General features: G+C 45.0%; 1 protein-coding gene across 2 annotated transcripts in view; it reads left to right on the forward strand.

Annotated features, from left to right (window-relative positions):
- Positions 1-1,854: 1,854 nt before the first annotated feature.
- Positions 1,855-23,591, forward strand: part of DAPK1 (death associated protein kinase 1) — a 205,461-nt gene continuing 183,724 nt past the window's right edge. For both annotated transcript variants that reach the window (XM_040245074.1, XM_040245069.1), the window contains exon 1: positions 1,855-2,254. In XM_040245074.1, the coding sequence (XP_040101008.1) occupies positions 2,193-2,254 (62 nt within the window). In that variant the 5' untranslated portion in view covers positions 1,855-2,192. The remainder of the gene's footprint in view (positions 2,255-23,591) is intronic.

Consider the following 23,591-nt stretch of genomic DNA (forward strand, 5'->3'; position numbering starts at 1 on the left):
CTTGGTGGGGGCCTGGGGTAAGAAGCAGAGAGAATGGACAAGGATTTCCAGTAGGTATGGGATCTCTAAGAAGACCAGCACAGTCCATAGAAATATCTGCAAGCCACATAGGTACTCATATTTTATAATACCTGCATTTTGAAAAGTAAAAAGTGACATTAATTTTAATAATATATATTATTTAACCCAATATGTACAAAATACTATTATTTGAACATGCATTTAACATAAAAAATATTCAAGAAATATTTTTCATCCTTATTTCTATACCATGTCTTGGAATCCCATGTGTATTTCACACTTCTTGCACACCTAATTCTGGACTAACCACATTTCAACTCATCAATAACCAATTCGTATTGGACTGCACACATAAGCCTTTCGTTTCTGCTGTTACATTGGGCCTCTGATACCCCAAACTTTATTCTTTGGTTTCATCTTTTCACAGTCCAGATCTCAGCTCAAAACACCAGTCCCGTAGAGAAACTCCTAATGAGGTCTGTTCCTTTCTTGTCATTATTTATCGTGTTATCCGTCAGTATTGTCTCCACAGAACCCATCCTTTCTAAAATGATCTCATTTATTTGTTTACATACTTATTGTCTAGTTTCTCTGCCAAAATGTAAGTTTCAGAAGGGCAGAGATTTTTAAAAACTTATTATGGTCTGTTGTAATTTTCCGGAGCCAAGCACCGTGCCTGGCCCACGCTGGGGGCTCAAAACACCTTTGCAAGAGGAAGGAATCGCATTCCTCTGGATCCTAGCGGAAGAGGGCAGCGTAGCCGCTTGTCACAGGTGGGGCACCCACGTTGCGCGCGACCGCTCTCTGCGCGGGTGTAGGGTGAGTGGGTTGGTGTGGGGGTGTGCGCGGTAGAGCGCGCCAGCGAGCCCCAAGAGCCGAGCGGGGAGGAGCAGCCAGCGCAGCGCAGCAGCTGCAGCGCCGGCCCGGCCGGGCAGCTCGGAGGTGGGTGGGCCGTGTCGCCAGCCCGCCCGCGGGGTCCCTATTGGCCGCCTGTCGGCAGCCCTCCGCCCGGAAGGCGGCGAGGAGCCGCGGGGCTGCTCCGGAGCCGGAGCGGGAGAGCCAGGCCGAGCCGACGCCGGGCGAACGCGTGGGATCCGCGTCCCCACTCTCAGCTTCCTTGCACTCCCGCCGCCGCCCAGCTCGTCTCGGGCGCTGGCGCCTACCGTCGGCCTCCGACAGCGCCCGGGAAGGACCCGGGCAGCTCCCGGGCGCCCGGGTAAGTGGCCGCGCGCGACTCTGCTCCTCCCGAGCCCCGCAGCCTGCTTTGGCTTTCGCGGCCGCGGCACGACGAGGTTTGCCCGGGCAGCGCCCAAGACAACAGGGAAGGCCGAGGCAGGGTAAACTTGGCTGAGGGGAGAAGTGGGATCGCCACCAGGAGGTTCCCCCAGCCCCGCGGGCCGGATGGGAACAGGTGGCGCGGGCCGGGCGCTTTGTGTTCGGGGCGCGAAGACTGGAAGCCGGTGGCCGCGCCTCCCTCGGCCGCTCCCTTCCCTCCCTTGCTCCCCCGGGCGGCCGCACGCCGGGTCGGCTGGGTAACGGAGCGGGAGTCGCCAGGAATGTGCCTCTGGGGACAGCTTGGCTCGAGGGAAGAGAGGAGGTGGCCGTGGCGGCCGGGGAACTGCGGGCGCCGAGAGGTGGCCCGGGGGCTGCACGGCTGCTGCTGGCAGGAGAGGGATGCTTCCAGCCAGGCGCTTTCCGCCCGGGCGAGGGCTTCATTCTTCCGCGGCGCCCCTGGAGGTGGGGAGCTGGGTGGGCGTGTGTGCATAGAAAGAGGAGGCGGGGAGGCCAGCGACTTCCGGAGCGGGTGCTGATCGGTGCTCCGCGCTTTGCTTTCGGAGACTCGGACCTTGGGGTGCCGCGGTGCCGGGCCACACGAGTGCGCCAGCGATGCTAGGCTGGGGGCATCCCTATGCTGGGGTTTAACAAAGAGTGCTCCTCTCCACCCGGCGGGGTGGGGCAGCTCCGGAGAGGTGGTCTTCAGCGAGCTAGAATAAGCCCAGGGGAAGGGTACTTCCTTTTGGGGTTGTCATTTTATTATTATATTGCCTTTTTTTTTTTTAAAGGACTGCTGACTGATGCATGAGGGGCCCACGGAGGCGCAGGAGTGGTGGTGATGGTTTGGGAAGCGGAGCTGAAGTGCGCTGGGCTTTGGTGACGCGTGACAGTTTATCATGACCGTGTTCAGGCAGGAAAACGTGGATGATTACTACGACACCGGCGAGGAACTTGGCAGGTACGGGGCAGGTGGGGTGGGGTGCCGAAAGCTCAAGTTTCTGGATGGTGGGAATGCATAATATTGCGGGTAGCGGGAGGTAAGCAAATGGAGTTTGAATTCAGATGTCTCCCTCGCCTTTCTAGGAGATGTGCAAATTATAGAGAAAAGAGTTACTAACCTAGCAAGGACTAGGGACTAGAAATAAACTACCTCATCCAAGGGGTTGGGGGTGAAGAGGCAATTTCAGTGTTAGATTATGATGCAGTATTGATGGAGAACCCTGGACAAGAACAGATTTAATTGTCTTCAGTAACTCTTGTCAGCTTTTGCCCTTCTGAGACAATGAGGCAAAAGCTGATGCGTAGTTGGAACTGGAGTTAGCTGCTTATGTGTGATTCAGATAGAGAGAACAAACCAATTAATAGGCTTTTAAAAGCTTAACACTTTCCCTCTTTATGAATTTTCGGAGTAACATGCATGCACAAATATTGGTAGGTCACACATGAAGACTTACCAGATGTTGATGTTGGATTTAGATTTTGAAACTTCCTTGAACCAGCAGTTTAATTACCCAGTTGGTGTCAGCGGTTGCTTGCTTTGCTTTCTTTCAAGATGTTAAATTTTTAACAAATCCCTGATGGCGAGTCTAATATGGCTATCTGGATTCAAAGCATACTTCCATTGCTGCAGGAGCTGTGATTCTGAAAGTGGAGCCTTTCAGTTCCAGGTGAACAAAGAACCGTTTCTTTGGGGACATGGAAGGGCCGGATGGGTCTCCTCTTGACTGGGGATTTAACAAAATGGGTTGTGCTCTGGTCTGACTTCAGCAGAAAACCCAAGTTTCACACCTTAATTTAAATTCAGCATAAGGACTTTGACTGTGGTTTATTTGTATTGTGAGTCAAGTAGACAGAAGAATCTTTAAACAAACAAAAAAAGTATGTCTTTATTTAATATGTGTATCAAAATATGTGTTTTTCCATATACATCTGTTGTCTGATTCCGTGCTTCCTTTTTCCCCATGAAAAGGAAATTAAAAAACACCCACACCCTAGATTACCTTATGAGAACTGAAGTTGAGTTTAAAATATTTTTCAAGCTCAAGTAATAGTTCAGGCTAAAAGCAATGTTTTTAAAGTTATTATATAAAATATTTCTGTATACATTTAGTATGAACTAAGAACATCACTGGGAGCTTGTGCTTAGGGGAAGTTTATTGTATACTGGAGATTTACTGAATGAGTAAGAAGGAAAGCTCTCAAAAATCACATTTCGTGGATATGTTTAAGATTAAGGTTTAAGAGTATGTGGTTGAAATACTTGGTTTAACTAGAATTAAGTCACTTTATTCCTGTGGTTTTTAGCAAGATGAGTGGTACATGGAGTTTTCCTTTGGGAGCAGGGGAGAAAGGTGAAAAAGTATATTTAAATTCTGTTTGTGTAGTGTGGCCTGATTATATAAATTCTCTCATAAAGAGAGATGATTAAAAGTAGGTGAGGTGACTGCTTTATAGATTAAATATGCTGACCTTATTTTCATGAAGATCTTTTGATAGAATTATGTGTGATGAGAAGGAAAAACAAAAAATGAGGACTCCCAGTGGCTGATGGGGGAGTTTGTGATCCTTTATTTCGTGGGTGTGATGACAGGCCCTCTGCCTCTGCTATGGGAAGTGGTTTGCTCATTTGTCACTAGCACTTGGCTTTGATTCTGGCTCGTTCTACATTTCTGTGTATAATTTTCTCCCCACTGTGCAAGACTAACTGACAAATTGTTTACTGAGAATTTTAATTTGTGTGACCTATGAATTACGAAGAAGTGCTCTGAAAAACTGGGAGTTGGGAATTTTGAAAAAAAAGTATACGTGCCCATCTGTCTAATAGGTCTTTTGTTTTTGTCTAAAAATGTGGTAAATAGTTGGATTTTTTTTTTTTTTTGAAGTTTTTTTCAAGTCCTGTGAATTTTATGTCTGCTGGGAAATTGCCACTTCCTGAAAACAAATGCAGGCATAAGATGGACATTTGGGAAAGATGCTACTTTGTGTGTCACTGCCAGGAGATTAGGAGTGGAGGCAAGAGCTTAGTGTTGCAAAATGGAAACAGGCAGATATTTAACACAAAAGCAAGGTTGTTCTAAGGATGAGTTACAAATAGGCCAACATCTAGGATTTAAGACTTCACCCATGTATCTTTAGCAGTAATCTAAATAATAGCTACTCACCTTATAAAGGGCTTCTCTGGTGGCTTAGAGGATAAAGCATCTGCCCACAATGTGGGAGACCGGGGTTCGATCCCTGGATAGGGAAGATCCCCTAGAGAAGGAAATGGCAACCCACTCCAGTACTCTTGCCTAGAAAATCCCATGGACGGAGGAGCCTGATACACTATAGTCCATGGGGTCACAAAGAGTCTGACACGACTGAGCAACTTCACTTCTTCTTCACCTTATAAATGAGCTGAGAAAAGTCCATTGCTAGAGGAGGAAAGATGGGTTTTTTAACAAGTAGAATATAGTATTATGATTATTACTATTGTCACTTTACTTTTATGAAAACAAGAGTTTGTATGTACAAGGGTGAGAGTGTGTGTGTCTCCATCTGTGTATATTAGTGTGTATAGTGCCGGGACTACCATAAAAACTCTTTGTCAGCTCTAAAAAGCTTTATGAAGTATTATGATCATCTGCAGTAGTGACAGAGCAGACAGACCACTGGACAGATAGTCTGATCCAAAATTGTCTCTATAGCTCAGTAGCTTTATAACTTTGAATAGGTCACTTATCCTCCCTGACCTTCAGGATCTTCATCTATTAAATTAGAGGCCTAGTGCTTATTTCATGACTGTTGTGAGTATCAAGTAATCTAAGACATGTAAAAATATTTTATCAGCGGTCAGGAGTTAAACAAACAAAGATATCATCAGCAGAACTTGGTTGAGACGTGAGTATTCCAGGCACGCTAATAACTTGGTTTGCAATCCGATATTCTTTTCAGTGTCTGTTTACCAATTTGGGGAAGGGCCTGTGGGTAAAGGGCCGTGAGGAAGACCCATTGCTGACGGCCCTCAGCCTCTCTACTCTGATTCTGAATAATGCAGCTCTGGCCTTGAAGTCAAGTGGAGACAAGCGCCTGCAGTGAAAAGGACTTCATTATTAGAGTATTGTTTGGTGACCTCTGTTGACTCCAGGAGGTCCTCTGGGTCTCAGCCTCTATCCCAGGAGGTGGAATGAAGAACTGCTTCTGTCATGTGTAGTGGTTTCTGGGAGGAGTTCTTGCAAATGTGGATTTCTGCATGTGCTGTTACACTGGGTCATTTTAATGCCCCAGGTGCCTTAGCATCTCTTATCAGTGGGCGCTTGGGGCAGCTGAAGTCTGGCTTGTCCCACCATCAGGCTCCAGTTTCACCCCTGGCTTTGGTTCAGCCTAATCTGTGAGCCTTCCGGGCACCTCTCTGAACACTGCCTTCCTAAGGACTGGCCTTGTTTCTCTTCTAGTCTGACCTTATGTGATCTTAAGACCTTGGTCCTACCTCCTGAATAAATCTCTCCACAATGATCTCTCCCTTTCAGAAGCCAAATGGCTTGTCTGAAGCACTCCACTGATCATGACCACAGGCTGCCCAGTCCATGCTCCATCTTTGCTTTGTGTTATTAATGTTCTTGTATTACTCCATGTAGCCGACTTGAAAGTTCCTTTAGAGTGTGTTCTGGTCTCTTTTCTCCCCAAGGTGTACAATGTGCTTTATAATTCCGGGCAAAAATTTGATCGATGCCTGAATAAGTTAATGCAGGCCTGCAGGTACAATATTGAGACCAGAATGGGGATTTGAGATGCAAACGATGTTGTGGATGCTGACACAGATGGAGAGGCAGTGTTTAGCATGGGACAGTCTGGTACACCGGAAAGTGGGAAGATACCTACTTTTGCAGGATGTTGTGAGAATTGGAGGCAGTGGCTGTAAACATCGGATACATAGTCACTGCCCTAGATATTATTTTTAATAACCTCTTTTCCTCATTACAGCATTTACCACAGTGCATACTCATTACTTGTTTGATTGTCTGCTTTCCCCACAACGTGTCACAAGGTTGTGGCCTTGGACTTTCTCATCACTTTTTATTTCTTATGCCTAATTAGATGTGTGATACTGGGTGCTCAATAAATGCTTGCTGATTGAATGAATGAATGGATTAATATTCATTAAGCGTCATGAACACCCCATATATATTTACATGTATATGACCCTCAGTAAGTGATGACTGGTGGGGATAAACAGGATATTAAAGACTGCAGCTCATCCAAATAAGAGCTGCTTCGCTTTTGCATTCTCTGGATGAACAGTAGTGTGCACAGCAGCCAAAATTTCCAAGCACAAGATGAGTTTTAAACAAAACACAGCGGAGCCTTACATATTCTACATTTGTTTGAATGGTCACTGGAAGATAATAATTCAAAGTTAAAACATTCTCATTTTGGCATAAAATCCATGAGCATTTTAATCAACATAAGGAGCTGTATTGATAATAAACCTGACAGTCTGAGTACATCTTTCAGTTGATTTACTGTGAACGGCGGAAATCAGTCTTAAGAATACTGGCAGTCTCATGGGGATGGGGGTGAGGGTGGAAGGAGAGACCTCCAAGCATGTTTTCTCCTTGGAAGTGGGGCTCAAAGGCTCGTGGGGTTGACTAGTGAGATCATCCTGTAGGACCTCGCTGATTGTGAGTTTTCTCTCTTCATTTCTGCCTTCTTGTCCCCTCAGATGTTTGCTCTGATGGGAAAGGCAGCCAAGCTTTAAGAGAGATAAAGTTCAAATATACCTATTAGAGATAACAGTCAGGGATTTAAAAATTCTGTGCATTTCAGGGAGATCTAATAATAGTCTTCTAGAATGTGAAGGGAGGGTGTGGTGACAGTGCTGAGTGGCGTTTGGCCTGAATGCTTGCTTGCCAGCACTGAGAATGCGGAATGTGCCTCTGGACCTCCTGGGAACACAGAAATTCAGCTCACTGAACCCTAGTGGGGCATACCCCAGGAATGTAGGGTATGGAGGTGCTTATTGATGGAGAAGCCAGGGAACATTGAAGCAGCTTTCTTGGCCCCTCTGTATTCTTTAGGCTTGTGTCTCACCCAGCTGCTTAGGAACCTAAAAGCCCCATAGCATTGGCTCACCCCGTAAAGCCATGAAAAAACCAATAAACTTACAGAGATGGATGCTCAGATTAATTTCAGTAATTGCAAATGCGGTATTATGTCAGAAGAGGTGCCATTGTCAGACATATCCTCTGGTCTCCCAGCAAATTTGTAACCTCTGAAGTGCAGAGTGCATTTTCTTGAGGCATTAGTGTGTGAGTGTGTGTGTGTGTACATTGAGGAGAGGGGTGGAGGGGAGAGGCTTCAGAGATGCTGTGGTAGGGGGATGAGAGGTGAACCTCAAGGTCAAGATTGTGTTGTCTGACTTCTGGGACACCCTGCCGGGGAATGTGTCATGAACTTTCACCTTTAATTCTAGTCAGTTGTTTTGTGTACCTAACCTAACCGAATCTTGCATTTTATATGCATGAAATAAAACATGATTTTAGTGTAAAAACTTATTTCTAATCAGGAGACAAAGAAAGCTACCTACCGATAGAGGGGAGGGGAAGAGCTTTTGTTGGTGAAGGGCAGCCGAAGACCCTTAGACAATTAGACCTTAGAAGAAGCTGAGAAGTCAGTGAGTCCTTTCTTCTTGTTTCATTTCATCAGACTGTAGGTCCAGTAGCTTTCTTGAGGTAGCTGGTTGGTAGGTAGCAAGGGATGGACCTGGACTCCTGAGCAGGACTGTTTTCATTATATTCTTCATACTACTTAGGATTTGGCGATTATCTTTTTTTTGGAAGCCAGGAAACATTGATATTTAAGAGAAGTGGTTTAGGTAGCCATCTAATGCCCATCTGTCTTAATACCTGCTTGGACAGGGTGGTCAGGAGTAACCAGTAACCATTTCATGGTGGGTTTTCATTTTCACCCATGCAGAGGTTGACCCTTGGCATTCAGAACACTCATGGGCACTTGACAACGCGTGTGACATTCTTGCCTTTTCCAAATGGCTTGTGCCCCATGGTTATGAATGGCGCTAGGACCTGCTGTAGTTTTACCCAAGTCTCTAAGTTAATAATTTAGCTTTTTAGAAAGTTCACAGAACACTTTCATTATTATTTAACCTTTGCGTCTTGGAATATGTGAGCGTTGTGGCTCTACCTAATAGGCCACCCTATGAGGGACAGCTTCTCATTTCATTAACCATCACTAGTCTGTCTGGTTTAAGGTTGGGGTATGATTGTTTAAATCTTTATGTGGAAAGTGACACCTGATTGTTTTGCTTTGGTTTGTTGTGATAAGTTATCACAACAGAATGCATCATCCCTCAGCCTTGAAGGAGATTACATGGTAATATAATTTTTTATAATAAATACAATTATTACTTTGTTAATATTTTAAATGAATTCCTTTACATATACAGTTAGGAGAGAGTAGAGGAAAAAGTGATTGATCTTTGGTTTTTCTACATCATCTAACCAAAATAACTGTCTAACTAGTACATCTTTCTTAGGTAAAACAGGAAGTGCCATATCCCCATTCTAGGTTTAATGTTCTGTTCTGTTCAGTTCAGTTCAGTTGCTCATCGTGTCTGACTCTTTGCAACCCCATGGACTGCAGCACGCCAGGCTTCCCTGTCCATCACCAACTCCCAGAGCTTGCCCAAACCCGTAACCTACTTGGTCTCATTTTCAATCCTAGTTCAAAACAAAACAAAACCAGTCATGTGCTGATAATTAATCTCTTGTGATAGCTGACAGGTGTGATCCTTAGTGACTCTTATTTATCATTCCTGTCTTTTGGAGGTGATGTTAAGCACTCGTGTGGCTTACAGACCACAGTGTGATCATTTAAGTATAATGTTGCTTACCTCTGAGAAATGACCCTGAATCTTTCCCTTGTGTCCTACTTGTTGACATTTCAATTGTGACCTTGAGAAATTTTATTCAGTAATATAATGTTATGTTCAGAGACATCAGGAGGAGAAGGAGGTGGGGAGAAGGTTGGTTTTTTTCCCCTTTAAAAACACCTTCAACTTTGGATGAAGAACTTATTATCTGAACAAATGAATGCTGTGAACTGCTGATTACTGGTGTTTGAAAAGTTTATATTGATGGTGCTGATATTCATAAGCCTGATGGTTTTCAGCTGGAATATTTGGCTCTGTGTGTGGACTTTTGCAGGACACATTTTCAGTTAAAACTGTTTTGATTATTCCTACTCAGATATCATGTGATGAGTGGGACTTGTTTTTAAATATCTCAGGACAGTTGACAGAGTAAATTTTCACTTATAAGCAATGAGCTAATTTCCATTTTTCCATCACTCATTGTTATCTACATTCAGAACCACGCACCCCTTCCCTTTTTAACTTGCAAAATTTGTCAGGATTTTTGAGACCTTACTTCAGTCCAGCATGTTCTTGTCCCCCTCCCAGTGTAGAATTTTCCATAGGAGAGGTAATCAGTACCTTTTTTGGTCCCATGATGGAAAGGGTCAGATTTCCCTTGGAACTGCCTCTCTGTGTGTCTGCCTAGCATCTCATACTGCTGTCTTAGACTAGGCTATATGTGTGGGAGGGTAGATAAGACAGCTCAGGTGATGGGACAGAATTGTGTCAGGGATACGTAGGCACATGGAAGGAGTGGCTTGAGGGAGAAGAGATCAGTGGTTGTGCTGATTCTGCTCTGATTTTTCCACCCCACTTTGAGAAGTTTTTCTAAATTGTTTTGCCTCCTTTAAAGTATTTTTTTTTTTTTTTTTGCCATCTGTGGTTTATGGGTAAGCAGCAGAAATATGTGTCTCTGTCTCTAAAAGAGTGTTGAAAAGCTGCAACCTTTTGAGTCTAATATTATATAATAGACTGCTTCCTTTTAAAAAAAACAAAGCTATTGGCCCTGTAGGTGTATGGACTTTTCATAGCTAACTGCTGAAGCTGTAAATGCTGAGTTGCACCTGATACCCAGAGGAACTGTTCTTAGATATTTGGTAAGTCAAAAAAACATTAGTAGGTTATTTGTTATCTTAAAAATATTATGTTACTGCTACATAAATCCGTTAACTGAAACCAGAGCCTGCCAGGGTTTCTGCTATATACCTTAGATGTGGATATAGAAATTGTCTTTCTAAGTGTTGTTTTTGCCACTCGATGTTGAGAATCAGCACGTGAACTGCTGTTCGTAGTGCCAGAAATTTCCACCAAAATGTCCTCAGGAGCTCCCCTTTCTTTGGATAACAATAGGTTTATTTCCTTCCCCTTCCCTAGCCAGCTTACACCTCTTTTTAAACCATAATTGCAGTGGTACCATGTGCTCAGGACAAGGCCTGCCTGACCTAAGGCAACTCTGCTCTTGTTTTCCTCCTGATGTCTCTTTTCCCACATTGCACCATCAGAGTGGAGTCCTCACGTGTCACCCCATTTGGTGAAAAATCTATAAAAAGAGTGCTCAAGACCCTGTTCTCGGCACTTCTTTGCCATGTAAGTCACGCTGCCTTTGGAATAGAGGGAAGATAGTTACAGTGACCCTTTTAGTACTGCAAAGTTTGGACACCTGTCAGATGTGCCTCGTCACCAGCTTCAGGCAGCTGATTCCATTGTTTGGCAGAGAAACTGAATTTGAACAAGTGGAATATTTTCCAGGATGAAGCTTTATCATCTCGCTTTCCTCCCCACCCCTTCCCTGACACAGAGAGATAGAAGAGCTTGGCACATGCAGTTGGGGACAGGCAAGGTAAGCCTAGCTGTGGTATAGAAACATCAGGTCCCTTGGTTTTGCTAAACATGGTTGGGGCACTGAATGAATATATCCAGTTTTATGAATGGTACCAGTTAAGATGGACCATCCTTGTAGGGCTTATCTTCAGAAGCAACATTCTTTGAGGTATATAATTGAAAAAAAAGTTTTTTGTGTTTTTTTTTTAAATTTTGCACCCACTGGACAAAGTCAGATGGAGAAACAGTGGAGCAGGATCCAGAGTCCTGCTGGGTCCATACTCCCAACATTCTTGAGTCTCCAGTGCTCCTTCCCCAAGGCCCAGTATGCCCTTTAATTTCATCTAGAACCTAGGCGCCCATGGGGAGGGGCTCACAGTCATTGCGCAGCCTGCCTTTTGCCTGCAGCCTTGTGGGGGCTGGGTCCTGACTGGCCTGTGAGTGCACCTAGCCTGCCCGGAGGAGGATGCAGGCCCGTGAAGGCCAGTGCCCTCGCCCGCCAACCCTGAGCCACCTCCATCTGGCCCACGCTGGGCGGGCAATAAAAACATATTTTTTAAAACTAAAAAAAAAATTACCTGCCTTAGAGAGAAGTTTTAATCTGGAGAACCAAAAAGCAAATGCAAAGTGAGCTGGCCAGTGGTGGCCTGCAGCCTTCTGTGGAGCCTGTCCAGGCTTGTCCTGCTGGTTCTCTTTCTTATCTTCTGTATCCTTAATTTGTGGTAAATAACTGGGCGCTTGGTATTTTTTTGTACTTGGCTTGTCCCTGTGATTCTTGGCTCTCCCTATGAATTGGACGTTTCACAAATTGACTTTTTGTGTGTCTTACATTGGGTGGGATTCAGCTATCTGCACAGGAGGCCTTGTTTATCTGCCTCAAAAGTGTTAGTCTCTCAGTCGTGTCCAACCTTCTGTGATCCCATGGACTGTAGCTCACCAGGTTCCTCTGTCCATGGAATTTTCCAGGCAAGAATACTGCAGTCGGGATCTTCCCAACCCAGGAATTGAACCTGGGTCTCTCGCATTGCAGCAGATACTGTCTGAGCCACCAGGGAAGCTATGAACGTACATATTCAGAAATGATAATATAGATCAGAGCTTTTGACCCACATCCCTGACTCAACAAAGCACTAGCTTTGGGGAAAGTAATCGACTTCTATGAGACTCAGTTTTCTCATCTGTGAAACTGGAATAATAATCATACCTGCCTCAGAAGGTAGTTGTGAAGATATATGTGAGGTGTGTAAGGTGCTTGACCCAGTAGCGGGAACATAGAAAGTGCTGAAGAAGGAGTGGCTGTTTATTAAGACAGAATAGGAGAGACTGAACGTGCTTCTGGGTCTCAGGGGCCTGCCTTTTCCTGTTAGTTCCTCGTCTCCCCACCCAGGTTCTGGCCTGGCTGCCTAGGGGCGGGATCCTGCACCCAATGAGCAAATTGAGGAGAAGTGGGTTACTTCCAGCCTCCCACCTTCTCTTCTCCTGTGTCTTTGGCTCAGCCCCCAGGGTGGGCTCATCCTACTGAGTTGTGTGCTCCGTTTTAGCTCTCTGTTTCAGCTGGCTCAGTCCCAGGACTCAGTTTATGTGCTGGGCTCCCTCGCTGGTCTGCCCTGTGGTGTGGTCAGTGATTCTCAGAACTCCTGAGAAACAAGTTATCTAGGAATTTAACCATGCATTTGAGAGTGGGCTGCTAGAGATGGGGCTTATGGGATGCCATTGTCAAAGTGCACCCAGAGTCTCTGGGAAGAGGGAGGGAGGAGCTCATATCAAGATGGGAAGACATGCTTTTGGAGAAGCCAGAACAGCTAAAAGCTGCACAACAACGGAGGGAGGGCTGCTCAGAAATGCTCAGGGGGGATGGTCATCCTGGCATTATTAAGAACCTGAGGTATACCTGCACACAAATTCATGTTTTAATGGGGTGTACTGTAGCTTCCTGAAAAGTCAATTTCATTTTTCTAGCTGCTTTTTAAATGAAAAAAACTGTCTTAAGCAGCTGAATAAGAGACTAGGAATTTGATCCGACGAACAAATCATTGATTTTTATTACAGATCTTTATGGGGGAAGGAGTCTGAATGAGTGTGTGAGTTTCATTCCAAGATGAGCTTGCTGCAGAAGGCAAGACGTACAGCAGGTCTGAGCCTCCGCTCAGTTCTGACACGTACTGATTTAAGATGTGAAAATGAGTGTTTGGCCAAGCCAGAGTTTCCTGTGCCAAGAAAAGCCTATTAGATTGGTGGCTGAAAGGCTGAATTGTTAGGATTTACTTAATGGTGAGGCTCTGCCAGCTGCTGGGAGTGAATGCCCACTTAGGCGTTTGAGTGCATCCTTTTTCCCTGGACTTGGGGCCCATTTGTTCAAGGAATATGGCTGCCTCACAAGAGGCCACTCTGAAAGGATACTTCCTTATTCTTTGGGCCCCTTGTGTAGAGATATCTGTAGTTTGTAACAGTAACATTGGTTGCTCACAAATTTGTAAAGATGAATGCCTGGAAATTGGGCTTATAAGGTGAGTTCAGGTGAAATATCAGGAAGTGATGATATTAATTATAAACAGGCAATATAAATGGCCTGTTAAACTAAAGCTGTCGCTTGAACTGTGATATCCGCCCATCACGTATTCTTTCATCCAGGGCTGATTGATGTCTGAATGGTAGGGCACTGGCTAGAGTAGTGGGCAGAACCTTTTATCTCAACGAGTTCCAAGTGGGGCAGACAGACTTTACATAACCAATGACAATAGAAAACCTAAATAAGAAGTGAGAGAAACCAATTAGGAAAAACTGTTTCTGGAGTTCCAGCAAAGAGAGGCCATTCTGACTTTGAGGGTTCATTTGTTTATTCACTCATTCATTCACATTTTCTGGGGACTAAAAACATAAGCAGGTAGGTGCCCGAGTGGATGTGTGTGTGTCTACTTGTTTATTCCCTGAAACAAATTGGAACTCAGACATGAAGGAAGAGACCAGGAGACTAAGATTTACTGGGAACCCATTCTAGACCAGTGACTGAAGGTAAGTTTTGTAACCCACATTTTACAGATGAGAAAACTGAGGTACAGAAAGACATTGGCCTTGGATAATGTGTTTAAAATAGTGGAAGCAACCATTGGACACCCCAGATTGCTAAGCGATGACTGGAACTTGGGTGATGGGCTTACTTTGTGGCCTATTCCTCTGCCACTGTCATGGAAGGGGGAAGTTCAAAGAACTTTAAAACATTCAGACCAATGCCTGGCATATGACATGTTCAGTACATGTTTCCTTCCTTTAAACTGGAAGTTTTCAACCTCAGTACTAGTGACATTTTGGTCGAGATGATTCTTTGTGGTTGTGGGAAGCCAGCATCCCTGACTTCTGCCCTCTGGATGCTAGTAACATTTCACCCTACCCCCACCCCAGCCCACTGAGAACCACTGGGCTACAGGATCAAGACAGGGAAGTGTTAACAAATGGACCTACGGGTTGGAACAGGTGGTAGGCAAGGAAGATCCTGCACCCAGTGAGCAAAGAAACTGCCTCTGAAAGAAGGTATTGGTCTTAGGTGTCCAGAGCTGGGGAACGAAGAGAGCAGGCTACCAATGGTGTGAGCCAGAATTCTGGGGCAGGTGTTGTTGTGGTCTGGTCTTTATGTTGTTCCTGCGGTGGGCAGATCTGTTGTGTCCCAGTAGTGTGGGGTGGCACACAGACAGTGAGTAAGACCTGGAGAGACTCCATGGTGTTGCTCACCCAGGGTGACAGCCACCCATGCCCCACATGGAAGTTTCTGTCTTGTCCCTCCCTGCTGAGCAGGCTGCTCTGAGTCATGGCACAGCCGGGTCCCCATCATGGCCTGCTCTTTCTTGGTCCACTCTGCTCGCTCCCAAGGGTGGCCTTCTGCTACTGTCTCCATGACTGTTTTTAACCTGAATAGCTATGTGGTTTTCTTTTTAATACTGATTTCTGAATTTTAGTCAGAGCTAGAGAAAAGTGTGTTAGTTGCTCAATCGTGTCCGACTCTTTGTGACCCATGGACTGTAGCCCACCATGGTCCTCTGTCCATGGAATTCTCCAGCCAAGAATACTGGATTGGGTATTCTCCAGGGGATCTTCTCAACTCCTTGCTTTTTAATCGCTTTACATTCTCTTAAGCCTACAGTGTGGTTCCAGCCTCTCCAGCAGGCTGATGGCATAGCATGCTGTGGGACTGTGGGGAACACACAGAGTTTAGTTATTGCCTCCCATATCCCCTCCTTCTGGCAGGGGGCTTTTGAAGGTGAAAGGTTGGGTCTTGGGATGTGGCAGGAGGTGTGAAGACTGCTTTCTGCCCTCTCCCAGCTCGCTGGGGGAAGGGGCACTTACGTGGAGTTTACCCGAGGAAGCTTGTCAGTGGTGGAGGATGTGAAAGGATCCAGGCTGATTGGGAGGGCATGGTGGGCAAGGGAAATGGGTCAGTCAGGGGTATGTGAGTCCACTCTTGATGGTCACAGTGAAGAATGGCCAAGTACGCACTGTCTGGGAAGATGATACATCACCTAGGGATGTGAGTCCACTCTTGATGGTCACAGTGAAGAATGGCCAAGTACGCACTGTCTGGGAAGATGATACATCACCTAGGGCTGAGCTGGAGCCACCCAGGAACCCAGGAGGGCCTTTAGCACGTGCCACTCTGGGGAAGAACACCACCCCAATCTCTCCATACTCCTTCCTGCTAGTGCCTCCTGTTAACCCCCTGCAGGGAGCCAGGGTGGGGCAGGATGTGAGGCAGCCTCTGGCTGAGCAGAGAAGAGCAAAGAACAGATTTGGGCAGGGGGCAGGGGGCTGGCTGTGTGGATGGATGGAGGAGAGGGAGGTCCACTAATGACAGCTGTGAAATAGCACTGGGTTTGTCATGGAAACTGTTCCCCTCTGTTGGTGCTGGTGCTAAGAATCTGTACTGTCAGCCTGCAGGACCCGCCTCTCTACTCTGAACACTGGGTCTCCATTCCATTTGTCCCAGGAAGTCACTCTTGACCGTGCCCTTGCAAAGTGTTCCTTCCTCTTGCAAATACTTGGATATTTCCTCTTTGGCACAGTCATCCAGCATTTAGACCCTCCATGTTGCATCGCTGGCTGTCCCTGTGTGTGTTCAGTTCAGTTCAGTTCAGTCGCTCAGTCATGTCCGACTCTTTGTGACCCCATGGACTGCAGCACGCCAGGCCTCCCTGTCCATCACCAACTCCCGGAGCCTACTCAGACTCATGTCCATTGAGTCAGTGATGTCATCCAACCATCTCATTCTCTGTTGTCCCCTTCTCCTCCCACCTTCAATCTTTCCCAGCATCAGGGTCTTTTCAAACGAGTCAGTTCTTCCCATCAGGTGTCCAAGGTATTGGAGTTTCAGCTTCAACATCAGTCCTTCCAATGAATATTCAGGACTGATCTCCTTAAGGATGGACAGGTTGGATCTCCTTGCAGTCCAAAGGACTCTCAAGAGTCTTCTCCAACACCACAGTTCAAAAGCATCAATTCTTCAGCGCTCAGCTTTCTTTATAGTCTAACTCTCATATCCATACGTGACTACTGGAAAAACCATAGCTTTGACCAGACAGACCTTTGTTGACAAAGTAATGTCTCTGCTTTTTTAATATGCTGTCTAGGTTGGTCATAACTTTTCTTCCAAGGAGCAAGTGTCTTTTAATTTCATGGCTGCAGTCACCATCTGCAGTGATTTTGGAGCCCCCCCAAAATAAGTTCTGTTACTGTTTTCACTGTTTCCTCATCTATTTGCCATGAAGTGATGGGACTGGATGCCGTGATCTTAGTTTTCTGAATGTTGAGCTTTAAGCCAACTTTTTCACTCTCCTCTTTCACTTTCATCAAGAGGCTCTCTTCTGTGTGTGTATCTTCCCTGTATTATAAGACACTTAAGTTGTCATAGTTCTTTTGTTCCCAGCATCTTGTGCAGAGAAAGTACTCCAGAAGTACCTGTTGTTTGGTGATCAGTTCCCTTCATTGGCCATAATCAACAGAATTCTGAAATGCCTGACTGTACCGTACCTCCTATGAATTTTAAAGAGGGCTAAGTCATCACTAAAAACTTCCTTAAGAAGCATAGTATGTTTTCATCCTTGGAATAGCCCTGCCCAAGGATAGCATCAGCCCCTTGGAATAACCCTTGGAATAGCATCAGCCCCTTAAAGGTACAGAGTGGGTCCCAATGTCAGTAGCTCCCTGGAGAGTAGGGTATGGACAGAATGGCTATGTCCTTTCCATCATGGCATCCTGATAATTTCCTCCAAATCTGGTGGTACATTTTTTTTTTAATCGAGTAACCTATTCTCATTGTTTTTTTTTTTTTTTTTTTTTAATTTTAAAGCATGGTGGAGCCTTAGTGGGAGTAAGCTGTGGTTGACCCCATATCAGGTACTGAAGGGAAAGCAGGTATCAGAGCTGATAGGCACCAGGCACTGATGTGTGCGTGTCACAGCTTGTGTGGCTCTCAGAGAAAGCAGCCCACGTGTGTGCTGAGTCTGTGAATGGAGCCTCTACAGCACAACTGTTTGCCCTAGAATATTTGCAATTTAAAAGTGAAAACCCATGGGACTTGATGTTAAAGCTCTCTGCAATTGGCGGTCTCCCTGCTGTCAGTCAGTCCTGTCGAGTTTGCTATTTTTTTATGATGCTGGAAAACTGGGACTTCAAAAAGGAAAAAGGAGGTCTGAATATAGAATTGACTTCTTCCCTACCAAATTTTAATTGATTCTAGTGCAAGTAGAAAGGTGTATCATGTGTTCTAAAAAGATAGGGTTTAATTTTGGTTTATAATTAGTTCTCTAGGAAGCGCTTGGAGTTGTACCCAGAGAGGAGAAACAGAGGGCTCCGGTGGAATCGAGTAAACGGATTGATGAGAAAATGGGTTTCTGCTGCGGAGGATTTGGGCATGTCGCCAGCCTTACGACAAGCTGTCAATTAGCCTCCTCACTCAGGGAGCAAGAGAGGGGACTGCCAGCATGGGGGACCCCTGCTCTGGAGGACAGGGACACCAGGAACCAGAGCAGTTTCCAGGGCAGAGAAGCTTTTGTTTCTCAGGTAGCATTTCTTCCTGTGATTAAAAAAGAGGTTACAGGCAAGAAGACAGCTGCTCGAAAGCCAAAGACAAGGGGACAGTTGTGGGGAGTATATATTTAAACATCAGCCACTGAGAGATGGGAAAAATTAGGATGTTGAAAGCAATTAGGGTTCAACTTTATAACTTAGAGTTTCCTTTTTGACCCTTGAAGGTAGGTGGAAAGTGGTTTTTTTGTTTGTTTCTTTTTCAGATTGGGAAACTAGAGTTTAGAGAAGATAGGCTCAAGGTAGCATAGGTCAGTTCACAGTGAATTGAAATATGTATATGTGTATATATAACTTACATACATGTAAATATACATATATATAATATACACATGATATATATAATGAATATGGATATTTTGTATTATTTGTCAATTGTTATCTATCCTTTACATCAGTAAGATTTACAATAAATGAATACAATTCATTTACAATTTATTTACAATACATTCATTTATTATAAATCTTACTGATGTAAAGGATAGATAACAATTGCCAAATAATACAAAATATCCATATTCATTATTATAAGTTTCGTATAGCCAGTATATAGCCAGAATGCGTTTGTTAATTTTTGACAAACCTATGCTTGATGATGTTTTGACAAATGCCAGTTCTTGTCCATCTGCTAATTCTTTTCCTGATAAATTGATTGCCCCTGAATCTGACATGTAATCTACTGTTAGACTGTTTCTCACCCTTGTACAAATTATGCTTAGTAAATTGAACCCCTTTCACCTTCAGCACTGCTGATTATGGTAGTGCTATGTTTTCAGCTTTTGATGTCATTGCTGGGATTGGTATACATTGTTGGATTCTGCATTCTTTAACAGTGGCTGTGTTTAACCAGCAGTTCACAAAATTCCTACAAAATGAGCAGTGGGCTCTTGTGAGTAGCACTGGTCATCTAGAGCGCTTCCCAGTTCCATTGTTAAGGTCTGAAAAGGCAAGTGCTTGCCTGTCTTACTCACTGTTGAGCCCAGTCCCAAGGATGGTGCCAAATGTGTGCTTGGAGGACATGTTGTTCAGAGGGATGAATGAGATTTCAAAGCTGGGACCTGGAGCCAGTTTGTGGGACTCCATGAGGACAAGGTCCTTGGTGGGCAGTGAGGAAGTTCCAGAAAGAAGAGACAGCAGAGACTGTCTCCACCGTCAGAGCTGGCTGACAGAGCCCTGCCTTCTGGGGGGATATTAGCACTCGAGCAGGGACACAAGGAAGAGGAGAGAGGACAGCATTTCCTTCTGTGTCCCTTTCTTCCCACCTTATCAGGCCTGACAATTCTCTGCCCCATCTTCGACGTGGCCTTCTTGTGTATCAGTGCGGAGACTTCCTTAGTCATCAGTCCTCAATGTGGGTAAGCAGTGATGGGAACAGGAGAGAGATCACATCGTCTGAAATGGAACAGGTCATACCTGTCGCATGACACAGATGTCAAAGAGGACGCGCAGGGCAAATCGTGTCCCTCCTTCCATCTTCCAGCCACCAGCTCCTCAGCTTCTTGTGGATCCTTCCAGGTGGAGCCTGTGCATATTTCAATCGAAAAACTTTTTACATATTTTCATGTGTTTACTAAGATGAGATCATGTGATATGCATTGTTCTACACTTGGTTTTTTTCACCTGACAACATATTTTGAAAATCAGCCCATTATTGCACAAAGAGAAATGACTCTATTCTATGGGTTTACTGTAATTTATTTAACTCTCTCCCTATCTAGAGTTTGTTTCCAGTTTTTTATTACAAATAATTCTGTAATGAAAACTTTTACATAAAAGGTTGAAATTATCTGTAGGATAAGTTCCCAGAAGTGAAATAGCTGGGTCAGAGGGGAGCATTTGTTATTCTGATAGATATCCTCCAGGCTGCTCTTTATAGAAAATAAGCCAGTTTACCACCCAGTACGGGCTTCCCTGGTGACTCAGCTGGTAAAAAATCAGCCTGCAATGCAGGAGACCTGGGTTCGATCCCTGGGTCAGGAAGAGCCCCTGTAGAAGGGAAAGGCTACCCACTGCAATATTCTTCCCTCAAGAATCCCATGGAAAGAGGAGGCTGGTGGGCTACAGTCCATGGGGTCCCTGAGTCGGACATGACTGAGCTACTAAGCACAGCATAGTGCCATCCAGTACAATTGAGAGAGCCACTTTCTCCCTGCTTTTCTGGAACTTTTGGGTACTTGCTACTTTGATAGGTGTGGTTTCATTATTATTTTTTTTTTTGGCTCCACCACGTGGCTTGCAGTATCTTAGTTCCCTAACCAGGGACTGAACCCGGGCCACTGCAGTGAAAGTGCCAAGTCCTAACCACTGGACCACCAGGGGATTCTGTCATTAATTTTTGAATATGAATAAGTATAAGCATCTCTTCATGTGTTTAAGAACTATTTGTCTTTGTTGTGAACTTTCAGTTCATACTATTTGTTCATTTTTCAATAGCATTGTAGACCTCTATTAATTTGTAGGAACTCTTTATATATGTATGTTTTTCTGTATTATGTCAAATATACATAAAATAAAACATAGCATTTTTACATGTACAGTTTAGTGGTATTAAGTACATTCACACTGGTTATACACCACAATCTAGCTCCAGAACATTTTCATCATTCTATTTTTTTAAAGTAGTTGAATTTATCAACAATTTTTCATTTTTTTTAGATATTATATCACATTTAGCAAGTCTCTGCTCACTTTGAGTTTATTAAAAATATTATCTATCATTTCTTCTCGTACGTTTTATGGTTTGGTTTATTACTTGTTTAATTTTATTTATTTCTTATTTTTGGCTGCGCTGGCTCTTTCCTGCTTTACATGGGCTTTCTCTAGTTGTGGTGAGCAGGGTCTGCTCTCTAGTTGCAGTGCGTGGACTTCTGATGGTGGTGTCTTCTTTTATTGTGGAGCACAGGCTCTAGGCGCATGGGGTTTAGTATCTGCAGCATGAGGACTCAGTAGTTGTGGCCTCTGGGCTCTAGGGTGTGTGGGCTTCAGTAATGCAGTACTTGGGCTCGGTAGTCATAGCTCCTGGGCTCTAGAGCTTGGACCCAGTAGTGTGGTGCACGAGCTTAGTTGTGCTGTGACAAGTGGGATCTTCTCAGACCAGGGATTAAACCCATGTCCTCTGCGTTGGCAGGTGGATTCTTACCACTGTGCCACCAGGGGAGTCTTATTACTCACGTTGAAATTCTGCGAGCCATTCGCAATTCCTTTGGGTGTAAAGTGTGAGCCGTGGCTCCAAGTGTACTTATTCCTGATAGTGAGCTCCTTGATTGCCATTCGGTCATCAAACATGGTTTGAGGACTAGCTGGATGCCCCTAGCTATAGGGAAGCAGCAGAAGAAGTCATTTTGAGCAGTCCATGTGAATTGGGGCCAGGGAGGTTTCAGAAATTAAGCCTGACCTATATTCAAAAGCAGAGACATTACTTTGCCAACAAAGGTCTGTCTAGTCAAGGCTATGGTTTTTCCTGTGGTCATGTATGGATGTGAGACTTGGACTGTGAAGAAAGCTGAGTGCGAAGAATTGATGCTTTTGAACTGTGGTGCTGGAGAAGACTCTTGAGAGTCTCTTGGACTGCAAGGAGATCCAGCCAGTCCATTCTAAAGGAGATCAGTCCTGGGTGTTCTTTGGAAGGACTAATGCTAAAGCTGAAACTCCAATACTTTGGCCACCTCATGTGAAGAGTTGACTCATTGGAAAAGACTCTGATGCTGGGAGGGATTGGGGGCAGGAGGAGAAGGGGACGACCTAGGATGAGATGGCTGGATGGCATCACTGACTCGATGGACATGAGTTTGAGTGAACTCCGGGAGTTGGTGATGGACAGGGAGGCCTGGCGTGCTGCGATTCATGGGGTCGCAAAGAGTCAGACACGACTGAGCGGCTGAACCGAACTGAACTGAACTGAGACTGATGAAGTCACATTCTAGGAACTACGAGCTCCTAGGTATTTATGTTTCCCATCCTCAAAAAAAATAGCAGACATCTGGTCAGAACTTTGAATTTGCTGAGTCTCCCTGATGACAGGTAGACAGGTTACTTGCAGCACACAGGACAGGACTGCCTCTTAGGTAAGGCTGTCCTGCAAGGCGCACAGTTTGTGTCCTGCCAGAGGCTCTGCAGCAGGCTAGGGAGCAGTGAGGTCAGGGCTGAAGTCCAGCTGATGCTCAGCAGCATCTTCCTGGAAGAGGGGGCACCTGTTTCTAATTCTCCTAAAGGCACCAAGTAGGCAAGAGGTGCCATAATGGAAGAACTCAGTTTCCCGGTCTCCAGACCCACTGGCAAGTACCCTTCTGGATCTGTCCTCCCAGGCTCCTTGAGCGGAGGGTCAAGGAGCACTCTTCATGTTACAGGTGGGCTAGGCTGTGGGTCATTGGTCTCCTCACCCTCAGGGTAGCTGGGCATGGCCTGAGGGCACCGGAGTCCCGAGGCTGGTTGTTTCAGGCTGCAGGCAGCACATATATCCTTTCTGCATGGTTCGTGAGGTGGGGGAGAAAAGCTGGAAAGCACAGACCTGGCCTCTTGAATTTGTGTCTTTCTCAGAAGCCTGCAGGTGGAGCTGGGGTGAGTTCCCTGCTGGAACCACCTCCCCACTGTGTGCCTTGCAGTCTCCCCAGGGAGTTCTAGGACTTTCTCCATCTCTGTTTTTCACTGCATGCAGCTCAAAAATGTGTTGAATAAATGAATGACACAATATGAACTTCGGAAAAAACCCCTGTGGTATTTCTTCTGACAGAGCAGCCACATCTAGACTGGGGGCTTCTGGTCCGTGTCCAGAAAACACGTGTTTTCCTTTCATCCCTTTCCCGGTGAGCTCTCCAAGGCCTGGTCTGGGACATCTCTCCTTTGCCCAGCTCCTCTCCCTGTGCTTGGCATGTACTGAATGCTTGAATGTTTGAGGAACTTAATTATCTGTCCCTGTTGCTCCTACCACGGGTGAGAAGTCAGTTGTTCTGAAGGGCATGGCCAGTCAATTGAGCCACCAATGTACAGAGAGATGTAAGTTTGTTTTTAAATATTAAAATGGAACTTACCTAGAAACAGCAAATATTTAAGTTCTTTATTGGGTTTTGCACTTTTTCCTGGTTACTACTAGATTTTTTTGTTGGCCTTTTTTTTTTTTTCAGACATAGTTGGTGTATAGTAATATTGTACTTTATATTGTACAATGTTATGAGTTTTAACAAATCCATATTGTCATGTAGCCACTGCTGCAATTGAGAGATACAGCAGTTTTGTAATCCCTCCCAAATTTCCTTGCGCCCCTAATAGTTAGCACTCCCCCTGTCCCCAGCATCTGACCACTATCAGTTTTCTGTTCCTCTGGTCTCTCCTTTTCGAGAATGGTATAGAAATAGAATCATAGCATATATACCTTTTAAGTTTGGCTAGCATAATGCATTTGACATTCATTCACGTTGTTGATATCTTAGTTCATTGCTTTTATTGCTGAGTAGTGTCTTGTCATATGAATACACCACAGTGTATCCATTTACCATCT

Source organism: Oryx dammah, unplaced genomic scaffold, assembly GCF_014754425.2.
Source record: "Oryx dammah isolate SB20612 unplaced genomic scaffold, SCBI_Odam_1.1 HiC_scaffold_1, whole genome shotgun sequence".
Taxonomy (NCBI): Eukaryota; Metazoa; Chordata; class Mammalia; order Artiodactyla; family Bovidae; genus Oryx; species Oryx dammah.